Source organism: Nerophis lumbriciformis, linkage group LG04 (assembly GCF_033978685.3).
Source record: "Nerophis lumbriciformis linkage group LG04, RoL_Nlum_v2.1, whole genome shotgun sequence".
Classification (NCBI taxonomy): Eukaryota; Metazoa; Chordata; class Actinopteri; order Syngnathiformes; family Syngnathidae; genus Nerophis; species Nerophis lumbriciformis.
This window is the reverse complement of record NC_084551.2, coordinates 61,240,001-61,255,000: the sequence shown is the minus strand read 5'-3', so window position 1 is coordinate 61,255,000 and position 15,000 is coordinate 61,240,001. Positions and strand designations below refer to the sequence as shown.

At 40.8% G+C, this 15,000-nt stretch overlaps 1 protein-coding gene across 1 annotated transcript in view; it reads left to right on the top strand.

Annotated features, from left to right (window-relative positions):
- The window catches only part of myom3 (myomesin 3), a 235,039-nt gene that overhangs the window by 26,907 nt on the left and 193,132 nt on the right, over window positions 1-15,000 (top strand). The window contains exon 3 of the mRNA XM_061958714.2: window positions 14,072-14,173. Coding sequence (XP_061814698.2) covers window positions 14,072-14,173 — 102 coding nt within the window. The remainder of the gene's footprint in view (window positions 1-14,071; window positions 14,174-15,000) is intronic.

Genomic DNA, 15,000 nt, shown 5'->3' with positions numbered 1-15,000 from the left:
GTAAATATACTCCTCCCCTGTTAACCACGCCTCCCCCCCACCCCCCACCTCCCGAAATCGGAGGTCTCAAGGTTGGCAAGTATGTGTACTATGCAATCTACTAATAAAAGTTTAAATCAATCAATCAATTAACTGTAAACGATCAATGAGTCCATACAATGCTAAGAGCCGGAGATTCAAGAAATACAAATTGTCCGAGGAGGGGGACCTTAAACGATAGTTTAGTGCGGCTGAAACGGGGCTTAGGCTAAATAATGATTCCTTTAAGGGGTTATCCGGCTTAGTGTAGACATAGCCTCAGTCTAGATCACCATATCGTGGTCCGGTTGTCGCTATAACATAAACACCCGTTGACAATTATTGACTTAGCCATATCAGTCGACCCTGTTCATATTACATAAGCTCCCCATAGATGAAAGTGTGTGATTGTGCACACTTGGGAGGAATAAGCTCAGTAAAGATAAAGCAGGTCATACGGCAGATTTAGCAGCACAAACACAAGAAGACACAGCTTCTGGAAACAACAAACGCACTTGATGCCAGGCAGCTGTGTGCCACAACAAAGCGTTTGGAAACATGGCGTCTTAAACACTAAGCTCTAAAGGAAGGCTGACTTTACAATTCGCGGTTGAGTTCACTGGATCTGCAAATTCCGAATGCAAGATCTCTGAAATGCGTGTTCACAGAGAACGCTGACAGGTCCTACCGAGCAACACTCGCTTATCTGACGGCTTTTTCCGCCGACACGGGGTATTAGCGTGGCGAAAACTATTGACGTTTCAAAGAGCGCCTGCCTGTCACCCATTCTTACTCGCACTTTATGTTGTTTTCTATGTCATTGTTTACTTTTGCAAGTTTTGGAGAAAAAAAATAACACATTAAGCTCCTTACTGTCTGCGGAGATAAAAGCTGTCACTCTCTACCACGGAATCCACACAGGGGCACATGACAAAATGAAACCTCCGGCGTTTTAGTGACAGACGAGGAAATCCCTCGCTGCCTTCTAGAAGCAGAAGATATTGTGAGGAAAAATATGAACATTAGTCTCTTAAACACGGGTTCAGTTCGGTTTATGTGGAACATGCATACCATACAATGTAATGCATCACGCAGTTCCAGTTGTTTCATTACATAGACCAGGGGTCGGAAACCTTTACCCGTTTCCAGAAATTAAAGAAAACAATGGGAGCCACAAAACTCTTTTGAAATTTAAAATGAAATAACACTACATACTAGAGATGCGCGGATAGGCAATTATTTCATCCGCAACCGCATCAGAAAGTCGTCAACCATCCGCCATCCACCCGATGTAACATTTGATCAGAACCGCATCCGCCCGTTGTTATATATCTAATATAGACGATGCAAGGCATTAGTGAGGTTATAAAGCTTTTGCCTGTTAAAGAAAGGAGACTGATCCAATGCAGCACAGACATTCGCGTGCCACGCTGTCACGACCCAGACGCACACCAGTGCGCAATCATATGGGAGCCGCGCTGAGCGCACCTCCAAGCGCGTCTCGCTGCCGGCGACGGCCGGGTATGGGCCCGACGCTCCAGCGCCATCCATTTTCAGGGCTAGTTGATTCGGCAGGTGGGTTGTTACACACTCCTTAGCGGGTTCCGACTTCCATGGCCACCGTCCTGCTGTCTATATCAACCAGGGTGAGCCCCACCCCTTTCGTGAGCGCACTGCGCCCGGAGTGACCCCTGTTACGCACCCCCGGCAACAGGGGTGGCGGGCAGGTAAGCTGCGCGGGCGGAGCGCGCGGAGTGACCCCTGTTACGAGCCCCCGGCCACGGGGGTGGCGGGCAGGTAAGCTGCTTACGAGGCGGGGTGTCGGTGCGGACGAGGCGGGGTGTCGGTGCGGTGGGCGCGGTGGTGACCCTGGACGTGCGTCGGGCCCTTCTCGCGGATCGCCTCAGCTACGGCTCCCGGTGGGGCCCTCTCGGGGGAAGGGGCCTCGGTCCCGGACCCCGGCGAGGCGTCGGAGGCCTTCTCCGCTCCGTAAAAGTGTCCATCTCTTTTTCTTTTTTTTTCTTCTGTTGTGGCATATGCTGGTGCCTGCTCGTTTTTCGTATGTGGGTAACAACATTTAACTATGTATATATATTTCCCAATTGGTTTAACTGCCACCCGCCTGAATCTATTTAAAATCTTTTTTTTTTTTATTTCAACCGCCCGACCCGACCCGACCCGACCCGCGGATAAAATCTAATTTTTTTTAAATTTCATCCGCCCGATCCGCGGATAATCCGCGGACTCCGCGGTTGTGCCCGCAAACCGCGCATCTCTACTACATACAAAGTTTTTTTTTGCTTTGTGCTATGTATAAACCAGGGGTCTCAGACACGCGGCCCGCACCTTAATATGGAAATGTAATGTTAGTGCGGCCCGTGAGTTTTATATGAAGGGCACTTGACAGCGTCACACTTGCCAACCCTCCCGATTTTCCGGTAGACTCCCGAATTTCAGGGAAACTATTCTCTCGAATGTATGCTGATTTTCACCCAAACAACAATAATAAGGGCGTGCCGTGATGTCACTACCTTTAGCGCCCTCTACAGCTTGAACAAACAGCTTCCCAGCCCAGTTACATGTTATATGAGGCTTCTGCAGACACACATAAGTGAATGCAATGCATACTTGGTTAACAGCCATACAGATCACACTGAGGGTGGCGATATAAACAACTTTAACACTCTTACTAATATGCGCCACACTGTGAACCCACACCAAACAAGAATGACAAACACATTTCGGGAGAACATCCGCACCCATACTTGCCAAACTTGAAACCTCCGATTTCGGGAGGTGGGGGGTGGGGGGCTGGGGGCGTGGTCGGGGTGGGGCGGGGGGCGTGGTTGGGGGCGTGGTTAAGATATATATATATATATATATATATATATATAAGAAATACTTGACTTTCAGTGAATTCTAACTATATATATATATATATATATATATATATATATATATATATATATATATATATACATATATATTTTATTATATATATATATATATATATATACATATATATGTATATATATATGTATATATATATATATATATATATATATATATATATATATATATATATATATATATATATATATATATATATATATATATATACATAAATAAAATAAATACTTGAATTTCAGTGTTCATTTATTTACACATATACACACACATAACATTCCTCTACTCATTGTTGAGTTAAGGGTTGAATTGTCCATCCTTGTTCTATTCTCTGTCACTATTTCAGAACACACACATTATACAAATATACATTATAAAATCAATAAGAAAACGGGAGCTCTAATTTGGGAGTCTGAATTAGGATCAGAAGTTCTATATAAACATTGCGTACTTACGTCGCCTTTTTGTATTGATTACTGCAGCTGTGCACTGGATTCATTCACAAATACAAACTACAACTCACAAACACTTTAGAGTTAGGCTCCACCATCAGAATGTGTACTTAAACTTATAAAGATTTAGTGAGTTGATTCACCAAAACTAACCTGTTATACAGGAGGAAAAAGCACACAGGACGTTTCAATTGTTCACAGACTGGTCGCGCTCATCAGAATGACAAGACACTTCCGGTCTGCAGGTGATAGCATTCAGTTGGGAAGAAACGCCCTACTGCCCCCTACTGACCAATGTGAATACTGATAAATGTGTAATGACAGCTCCAAAAACGAATTCAAACCACAAAATAAACTAAATAAATCAACACAAAAATGTGACACATTATGGGGGGGTCACATATGCATGTACAACAGGCTGTCAACACGTCACTCAGGTCCGCATGGAGCTGGAGGGGGCGTGGCCTCCAGCTCCTCCTGAATTTCAGGAGATTTTCGGGAGAAAATTTGTCCCGGGAGGTTTTCGGGAGAGGCGCTGAATTTCGGGAGTCTCCCGGAAAATCCGGGAGGGTTGGCAAGTATGTCCGCACCGTAACACAACAGAACAAATACCCAGAATCCCATGCATCCCTAACTCTTCCGGGCTACTTTATACACCCCCGCTACCACCAAAGCCCGCCACCCCAACCCTGCCCCCCCACACATCAACAACACCCCCCCACCCCCTGTGCGTAGATTGAGATGGGCGGGGTTTGGTGGTAGCAGGGTGCGTAATGTAGCCCGGAAGAGTTAGGGATGCATGGGATTCTGGGTATTTGTTCTGTTGTGTTTATGTTGTGTTACGGTGTGGATGTTTTCCCGAAACGTGTTTGTCATTCTTGTTTGGTGTGGGTTCACAGTGTGGCGCATATTAGTAAGAGTGTTATAGTTGTTTATACGGCCACCCTCAGTGTGATCTGTATGGCTGTTGAACAAGTATGCCTTGCTGTCACTTAGTGTGTGAGCAGACAAAATGTGACTGGGCCGGCACGCTGTTTCTTAGGTGAAAAAGCGGATGCGACGACAGGTTGTAGAGGACGCAAAATGCAGTGCCATCACGGCACGCCCTCAATTTTGTTGTCCGGGTGAAAATCGGAGAATGTTTGCCCTGGGAGAGGCAGTGAAATCCGGAAGTCTCCCGGAAAATTTGGGAGGGTTGGCAAGAATGCAGCTGAGCCGCATCAGAGTGGTCAAAGAGCCGCATGCGGCTCCGGAGCCGCGGGTTGCCGACCCCTGACATAGACTGACCATACGTCCTGTTTTCCCCGGACATGTCCTCTTTTGCGGGGCTGTCAGGGCGGAGTTTCTTAAATGCCTCAAATGTCCGGCATTTTGAGTTAGGTTTGCGTGTATTTCCAATGTACGTTCAGGGTTAAGAAGGGGTTAAAAACAAAACAAACAGCAGCATTGGTGAGGGAGGGGCAGAGACAGAGAGAGAGAGAGAGTTATGATAAACGCGCATGCGTCGCCAGGCTCTGCTTTTTATCCATAGATTTATCACATTTAATTTTTTATTATCTATAGCAGGGGTGTCAAAAGTGTGCCTCGGAGGCCATTTGCGGCCCACAGCTAATGTTTTAAAGGCCCACGGCACATTCTAAAAATACTATTAAAATAAACAAAAACATAACAAAAGTGAAAAAAAAAGTGTAAAGGTGAAATGTAATTTAGAAAAAGCTGCAATGTTGACTAATAAAACAAAGCTGTTTTTTTTTTTTTTTCAAACTGTCATTGCTCAAAACATAATATTGAATCAAAATCAATGTTATTATGAATTATTGACCTATCCAAGGTTCCCATTACTTCACATCAAATATTCCACTAAGAAAAATATTTTTGGTGGAAGATTTTGCATATTTTGTGTGTTTGCCATAAAAAAACATAGTTTTGTTTGACAAAAAAGGGCAGAAAACAAACAAACAAAAAAACTACATAAAAAAAAAAAACTAAAGCATTTTGAAATGAGGGATAGATGTGAAGTTGATGTAGACTCCAGAGATTTAAATATAAAAAGTATGTATGCCCTGGCACACCATTATCATCATTTCATGACCCAAGCAAAACACTTTTTACACTTTTATACTGAAATAAATACACCTACAACTTATTCAATAAAAACATAGAAAAAACTACTAGCAGCGGTAAAGTTTAGATCCATGAAGGAAAGAAGAAAGTGAATGAATGTTTATAACTGAATACATTTACATATGTCATACTTGCCAACCCTCCCGGATTTTCCGGGAGACTCCCGAAATTCAGCGCCTCTCCCGAAAACCTCCCGGGACAAATTATCTCCCGAAAATCTCCCGAAATTCAGGCGGACTCAGGTCCGCCCACAATATAAACGGTGTGCCTGCCCAATGACGTTATAACTGTAGAATGATCGAGGGCGAGTTCTTAGATCCTTATGTGGGTTTATTGTTAGGCAGTTTCATTAACGTCCTCCCAGAGCGGCAACAACACACAACAACAGCAGTCATGTTTTGGTCTGCCGTAAAGCAGTTCGTCTGCCGTAAACAGCAATGTTGTGACACTCTTAAACAGGACAATACTGCCATCTAGTGCATTTGATGAAAGCACTTTTGTGCGTGCCACACAGCAATGCATCATGAGAGAGGGTGTTCAGCATGGTTAGAAAAATAGTGACAGAGAATAGAACAAGGATGGACAATTCAACCATTAACTCAACAAGTATATGTGTAAATAAATGAACACTGAAATTCAAGTATTTATATATATATATATATACAATAAAATAAATATTTATCTATAGCTAGAATTCACTGAAAATCAAGTATTTCTTATATATATATATATATATATATATATATATATATATATATCTCAGGAAACAGGGTGGATCGACACCAGCTGGACTGCTACTGAGTGGTCCAAAGTCATGTTTTCTGACGAAAGCAAATTTTGCATTTCCTTTGGAAATCGAGGTCCCAGAGTCTGGAGGAAGACAGGAGAGGCACAGGATCCACGTTGCCTGAAGTCTAGTGTAAAGTTTCCACCATCAGTGATGGTTTGGGGTGCCATGTCATCTGCTGGTGTCGGTCCACTCTGTTTCCTGAGATCCAGGGTCAACGCAGCCGTCTACCAGCAAGTTTTAGAGCACTTCATGCTTCCTGCTGCTGACCTGCTCTATGGAGATGGAGATTTCAAGTTCCAACAGGACTTGGCGCCTGCACACAGCGCAAAATCTACCCGTGCCTGGTTTACGGACCATGGTATTTCTGTTCTAAATTGGCCCGCCAACTCCCCTGACCTTAGCCCCATAGAAAATCTGTGGGGTATTGTGAAAAGGAAGATGCAGAATGCCAGACCCAAAAACGCAGAAGAGTTGAAGGCCACTATCAGAGCAACCTGGGCTCTCATAACACCTGAGCAGTGCCAGAAACTCATCGACTCCATGCCACGCCGCATTAACGCAGTAATTGAGGCAAAAGGAGCTCCAACCAAGTATTGAGTATTGTACATGCTCATATTTTTCATTTTCATACTTTTCAGTTGGCCAACATTTCTAAAAATCCCTTTTTTGTATTAGCCTTAAGTAATATTCTAATTTTGTGACACACGGAATTTTGGATTTTCATTTGTTGCCACTTCAAATCATCAAAATTAAATGAAATAAACATTTGAATGCATCAGTCTGTGTGCAATGAATAAATATAATGTACAAGTTACACCTTTTGAATGCAATTACTGAAATAAATCAAGTTTTTCAAAATATTCTAATTTACTGGCTTTTACCTGTATATATGTATATATATATATATATATATATATATATATATATATATATATATATATATATGAAATACTTGACTTGGTGAATTCTAGCTGTAAATATACTCCTCCCCTCTTAGCCATGGCCCCAACCACGCCCCTCCACCACGCCCCCCCACCCCCCACCTCCCGAAATCGGAGGTCTCAAGGTTGGCAAGTATGACATATGTATACACATTTGGTTTCTTTTTTATCATTTCTTTTAATGAATGAAGTAAGTTTTATAACAACCTTTTTCCAAAACACAATAAAGAATGTGAGATATAACAGGATAATGCATACGTTTATCTTTTTTTTTTCAAAAGGCTTACAAAAAAGTGGGACCCCAAAAATTTACTGTGGGACCCCATTTATATGACTTGATGGGATTCCTGGGACCACATTTTGAAAATTCCTAGCGCCAACACTGCTGTCAACAGAGGAGAAAAAATGCTTTATTTAAATAAAAATATTATTTATAAAGCAAATTTGAGTATCATTGGCAAATGTTCACCTAGTCCCGGCCTTGGCACGCATATATGTGTCCTCTTTTGGGGATTTCACAATATGGTCAGCCTACTTTACAGCACGTCCGAAAAAGAGCAGGAAGAAGCAGAGCTTATTTAATCCTACCCCTTTTTCATACCGTAGCAATTTTATCACATTTCCTTGTTCTCTGTAACAGAACAGTGAACAAATAAATAATATACCATAGTAAGCAAACAAATATTAAATACATAAATAATCTTTGTCTCAATAAAAAAATTTAAAAATGGGGGGAAAAAAGGGTTTAATCATAATTATTGTTGTGTGTACTTGTAGTTTGAACAGTCTCTTAAACTGAATCATATTGGATTTATTTACTTAATCCATTCCATCATTTAATTCCACATACTGATATGATGAAGGTTTTAAGTGTTGTACGAGCATACAGATATTTTATATTACATTTTCCTCTAAGGTTATATTTCTCCTCTTTTGTTGAGAAGAATTGTTGTACATTCTTGGCTAGCAGGTTATAGTTTACATCATTTTAGCTGTTTGCAAATGCACCAAATCGTTGAATTTCAATATTTTTGATTCAATAAATAAAGTGTTTGTATGTTCCCTATATCCAACATTATGTATTATTAGGGCCCGCATGGCCCCTTTGGGAGTCCTTATGCAATGGGACATAAGGACCTATTGAATTTGTAAGGTTTTATTCTTTATTCTTTATTCTTCCGCCGCCACATTAAACTGTAATTTGACCCACTTAACATGCTTCAAAACTCACCATATTTGACCCACACATCAGGACCTGCGACAATTGCCTTTTTTTTTTAAAAAAAAAACCGAACCACAAAACTCAAAATTGCGCTCTAGCGCCCCCTAGGGGGAAAAAAACTAGACTGCCTGTAACTCCCACTAGGAAGGTCGGAGAGACATGAAACAAAAACCTCTATGTAGGTCCGACTTAGACCTACATTTCATAATGTACATTGTTGGGCTAAAATCAACAGGAAGTTGGCAATTCCCCCTTCAAGACAAAAAAGTACTAAAAACAGTAACTTTTGCCTCTTTGAGCTGTAATTTGACCCCCTTAACACGCTTCAAAACTCACCAAACTGAACGCACACATCAGGACTGTCAAAAATTGCGATCTTATAAAAAAACCTAGCCCCAAATCTCAAAATTGCTAGCGCAATTTTTGAATAAAACGCAGAAAAAACTGCTCCTCGGAAGAAAAAAAATGACAAAACTGCCTGTAACTCCCACTGGGAAGGTCGGAAAGACATGAAACAAAAACCTCTATGTAGGTCTAACTTAGACCTACATTTCATAAATTGACAACCCCCAGCAAAAATCAACAGGAAGTTTGCTATTCCCCCTTCAAAACAAAATTTTTGTAAAAACCGGTCACCTTTCTTCAAAATCTATCTCCTCTGAGCGCGTTTGTTGTTTCGGCTTCAAACTAACACAGGAGAGAGATTGAACCCTTCTGATTAAAAGTTGAAAAGAGTTTTGATACCTGCTCCGGTTTTGATTTTATGACCCTTCAAAGAACCTCTGCGCTGATGCTGCTGTTTTTTTCAAGATGACTGCTTAAAAGCAGGCAGCACCAGCGTGCCCACACAATGCAGACAAGGTAGGTACACTAGACAAAAGTATTGGGACAATTCGGACTAAAAGTAGACAAAAGTATTGGGACACTTATGACTACCACTGGACAAAAGTATTGGGACACATAGCACGAAAACTGGACAAAAGTATTGGGACACTTGGGACTACAACTTGACAAAAGTATTGGGACACTTATGACTACCACTGGACAAAAGTATTGGGACACTTATGACCAAAACTGGACAAAAGTATTGGGACACTTATGACTAAAACTGGACAAACGTATTGGGACACTTAGGACTAACACCTGCCAAATACGCGGGCCCGACCAACGCTGCTTGCAGCTTTAATTATAACTGATCTTTTTTGTAACACTGTTAGTGAATGAAGCGCACATTTGTAGTTATTTCCCATATTTCTACACAATAACTCAGATATGTACAGTCGTGATCAAAAGTGTACATACACTTGAACAAAAATGGAGCTGTTTGGTCACAATACCCAGCAATATGTTTGGAGGAGAAAAGGTGAGGCCTTTAATCCCAGGAACACCATGCCTACCGTCAAGCATGGTGGTGGTAGTATTATGCTCTGGGCCTGTTTTGCTGCCAATGGAACTGCTGCTTTAAATGGGACAATGAAAAAGGAGGAATACCTCCAAATTATTCAGGACAAGCTAAAATCATTAGCCCGGAGGTTGGGTCTTGGGCGCTGTTGGGTGTTCCAACAGGACAATTACCCCCAAACTAGGGATGTCTGATAATGGCTTTTTTGCCGATATCCGATATTCCGATATTGTCCAACTTTTAATTATTGATACCGATATCAACCGATACCGATATATACAGTCGTGGAATTAACACATTGTTATGCCTAATTTGGACAACCAGGTATGGTGAAGATAAGGTCCTTTTTAAAAAAAATTATAAAATAATATAAATAAATTAAAGACATTTTCTTGAATAAAAAAGAAAGTAAATCAATATAAAAGCAGTTACATAGAAACTAGTAATTAATGAAAATGAGTAAAATTAAGTGTTAAAGGTTAGTACTATTAGTGGAGCAGCAGCACGCACAATCATGTGTGCTTACGGACTGTATCCCTTGCAGACTGTATTGATATATATTGATATATAATGTAGGAACCACAATATTAATAACAGAAAGAAACAACCCTTTTGTGTGAATGAGTGTAAATGGGGGAGGGAGGTTTTTTGGGTTGGTGCACTAATTGTAAGTGTTTTTTATGTTCATTTAATAAAAAAATAAAATTAAAAAAAACAAAAAAAAACGATACTGATAATAAGAAAACCGATACCGATAATTTCCGATATTACATTTTAAAGCATTTATCGGCTGATAATATCGGCAGGCCGATATTATCGAACATATCTACCCCAAACACACGTCAAAAGTGGTAAAGGAATGGCTAAATCAGGCTAGAATGAAGGTGTCATGACTTGGTCCTGGGTGTTTGCTTTTCCGGGATGCAACGGAAAGTTGGCTCGGGCGAGACGGGAATGTAAGTACATTTTTATTTAAACACTATAACTACAAAAAAAGGAAGTAAACAAAAGGCGCGCGCAATGGCGGAGAACAAACTATGAAACCAAAAAGACTATAAACATGGAACAAAAACTTACTTTGGCATGGGGACATGAAGCAGGATCTAAGAGGATGAAGAGTGTGTAGAGCGTAATTGTGGGGATGTCACCAGAAAGACAAACTGAAAACAATGAACTTAAATACTACAGACATGATTAACGAAAACAGGTGCGTGACTCAAAACGTGAAACAGGTGCGTGACGTGACAGGTGAAAACTAATGGGTTGCTATGGTGACAAACAAGAGTGCACAATGAGTCCAAACGTGGAACAGGTGAAACTAATGGGCAATCATGGAAACAAGACAAGGGAGTGAAAAGCCAGAAACTAAAGAGTCCAATAACTAAACAAAACATGACTAAAACAAAACATGACAGAAGGTTTTATTTAGAATGGCCTTCCCAAAGTCCTGACTTAAAGGTGTGGACAATGCTGAAGAAACAAGTTCATGTCAGAAAAGCAACACATTTAGCTGAACTGCAGCAATTTAGTGGTCAAGTGGTCAAGCAGAAGCTTGTGGATGGCTACCAAAAGCACCTTATTGCAGGTAAACTTGCCAAGGGACATGTAAGCAAATATTAACATTGCTGTTTGTATACTTTTGACCCTCACATTTTCAGTAGACCCATAATAAATTCATAAAAGAAGCAAACTTCATGAATGTTTTTTTGTGACCAACAAGTATGTGCTGCAATCACTACATCACAAAAACATAAGAAATGATCGGAAACTCAAGACAGCCATGACATGATGTTCTTTACAAGTGTACGTAAACTTTTGACCACCACTGTAACACTCGTGAGCAGTAGAGAATATGGCGTGATTTTTGGTCTAGAACAGGGGTTGGCAACCCGCGGCTCTAGAACCGCATGCGGCTCTTTAGCGCCGCCCTAGTGGCTCTCTGGAGCTTTTTCAAAAATGTATGAAAAATGGAAAAAGATGAGGGGGAAAAATATATTTTTTGTTTTAATATGGTTTCTGTAGGAGGACAAACATGACACAAACCTCCCTAATTGTTATAAAGCACACTGTTTATATTAAACATGCGTCACTGATTTTGAGTATTTGGCGAGCGCCGTTTTGTCCTACTAATTTTGGCGGTCCTTGAACTCACCGTAGTTTGTTTACATGTATAACTTTCTAGGACGTGTTTTATGCCACTTCTTTGTCTGTCTCATTTTGTCCACCAAACTTTTAAGGTTGTGCATGAATTCACAAAGGTGAGTTTTGTTGATGTTATTGACTTGTGTGGAGTGCTAATCAGACATATTTGGTCACTGCATGACGGCAAGCTAATCGATGCTAACATGCTATTTAGGCTAGCTATATGTACATATTGCATCATTATGCCTCATTTGTAACTATATTCGAGGTCATTTACTTTCCTTTAAGTCCTCTTAATTTAATTTATATCTCATGACACACTATCTGTATGTAATATGGCTTTTATATTTTTGCGGCTCCAGACAGATTTGTTTTTGTATTTTTGGTCCAATAGGCGAGGGCGGACCTACGTCACTTCCGCCTGCCAATCCCCTAGCAACCGGTCGCCATATTGAATTCGTTGAAAACAAACCAGCTCACAGCGAACACAGCATTGACAGAAAAGGCATTTAACGAGGTTCCACGGCATTTTAAACTGTTCTAAATGGCGTATGATTATGTAAATAGTCTTTCCAGTGAGGCTGGGTTAAGATACGAGTTAAAATGTTCTGTAGTTGGATTAAACGACTGCCCTTACCGCCTTCCAGCAGATGCGTGGACTGATAATCCTACACAATGGCCGGACATGGAATTTGGAAATCTTTATGTCTACCTCACAAGCGCACCAGGTCGGTTGTTAGCTTCGGTTGTTATACAACGAATAAATCACATGAAAATTGTTAAATCACCCAAGGTATGTTGATAAATGATAATAAGGATGACACGGTGGCTACCAGTATCTGTATATTTATTATATCTGTAGAGAGCTCATTCAAATTCAGTTCAGTATTATGATTTATTATTTGCTGAATTACTGTTCCTTTTTTTAACTGAATTATTTATTTAAAATTACAGGCGTTTTTGCAGCAGGCTCAATGTTTTCACACTCATTCGTCCTTTCCGTTAGATCCCACAGTGTTTCTTTGTACTTTTTGAGTTCTCTGCTGCCGATTCACGCTTTGAAGTTGTCAGTTGATGTCGCTCGTAACTGTCCATCCTATGGGATGCCTTCTTTCCACTCTGTGGCAGGTGAGGTAAGATGGATGGTGCATAATCAGGGAGCATGGGATTCTTTACAGGTCGTCCTGAGAGGGAAAAAAAATGAAAAAATATTGAGAGATTTGAGGGCTACAACTACAAGTAATGTTTGATTACAACAAAGGAGACTTGCAGACAGCATTTTACGGACTGTCTTGAAAAGTTGATTAAATGGCAACATGAAAATTATAGGGTTTATTGGTTTTTAAAAACCCAACCGTTAAGTGCAAATTTAAATGAAACCGGTTTTCGAAAATAGCCTTTATACCGTATGTTATTGTTGTGCAACAACAACAACTTCAGCTGTCGAACGTTATTCAGTAAAAAGTCAACGGGTTCAACATTAGCATGGACGGTATAGCCAAGTTGTGGTTAAGAAGGTGGATTTTTGTTCCTTATATTTACCAGAAACGAAGTGATTCGAACACACGACCCGGGATTTTGGGGGACTCCAACCGTCCTCGTTTTCCCGGTGTAAAGCTGCGAGCCATTTGTCTCGTCTCTGTGGGCTTTTAGCACGCTTTGGCAGAACAAAATACGACCTTTGTTTTCCCTGTTTCCAGTTGTGGTTTGCACAACCAAAAATAACACAGTTTTTTGGCATTTTGGAGGCAGAATGACGGGTTTAATCAGCGCAGGTCGACAGGTTAAAGAGTAATGGCGACGGTTTGTTTTCAACGCCAGTCAGGTTGCTATGGCTCGAAGAACCCGTATGTAGCTCAGTTGCCCGGATGTCGGCCCTGCCCTGTATGGCTCTTTCAACATTTTGGGTTGCCGACCCCTGGTCTAGAACATGTTTTTCTTTATTCATTATTGATGTGTTTCTTGCTACTTTATGTCGTATGTTGTTTTACATGAGATTGAAAAGAGAGTCAAAGAGAAAAGTGAATATGATCATCTACATCTGATGACATGTTTACTTCCATTCTACCACAGTGACGAGGAAGTTCCATATTCTCATTTCCCCATCGTCCCCGCTGACGTGATGTCCGTTAAGGAGATCCTGAACATGGAAAAGGTCCCCCGCCACAGGACATGGTGAGATGTGATTCAAGGATTCAAACGTCTAATGATACAATGTTTTTCAACAATATGTATTAGGGCAGGGGTCCCCAACCTTTTTTTTCCACAAAGAACCGGTTTAATGTATGCATCCTTTTCACGGACCGGCTTTCCGCATGTGGCAGATAAAAATAGCAAGAAAATGAGCATGAAAAATTAACTCTCTACAACGTTGAAGTTGTGAGAGTCCTGTAGGATTGTGAGAGTTCCAAAATGAAACAAACAAAAGAAGTATAATGTCAAAGAGAAATTTCTTAAGCGAGACAAAAAGTGGTGAAGCTGTAGTAAAACATTTTTTCCCCCCACAAATTAGCCGCACCGGACTATAAGCCACAGATGTATAGGTTGTGAGATAAGTTATTTACGCATAAATATTTTATGTTTATTTACATACCTTAATTGTCTGTAACACGGCAGCAAAACGGCCGATCAAACAAAACAGAAGTCATCTTCATGGACCCACTAGCTTCACAAGCTAGCTCTCCAGTCAGCTAAACAGACTCAATAACTCCACGGTGACGCTACGGACGATTACAAGACGGAACGGCACTTGTACTTCCGGCTCAAAAAAACAGGAGGAAACGCCTGTAGGCATTTACCTGGCTGTCCAAAAGGTGGCGCCATAACACACGTTTAATCAAAACTATTTGCTTTGTGTTCGTTCGCGAAGAAAAATCCACAAAGAGGTTGTGAAATAAGTAATTTATACATAAATGTTTTATGTTAATGTACAACCCTTATTGTCTGTAACACGGCAGTAAAGCGGCCGATCAAACAAAACAGAAGTCATCTTCATGGACCCA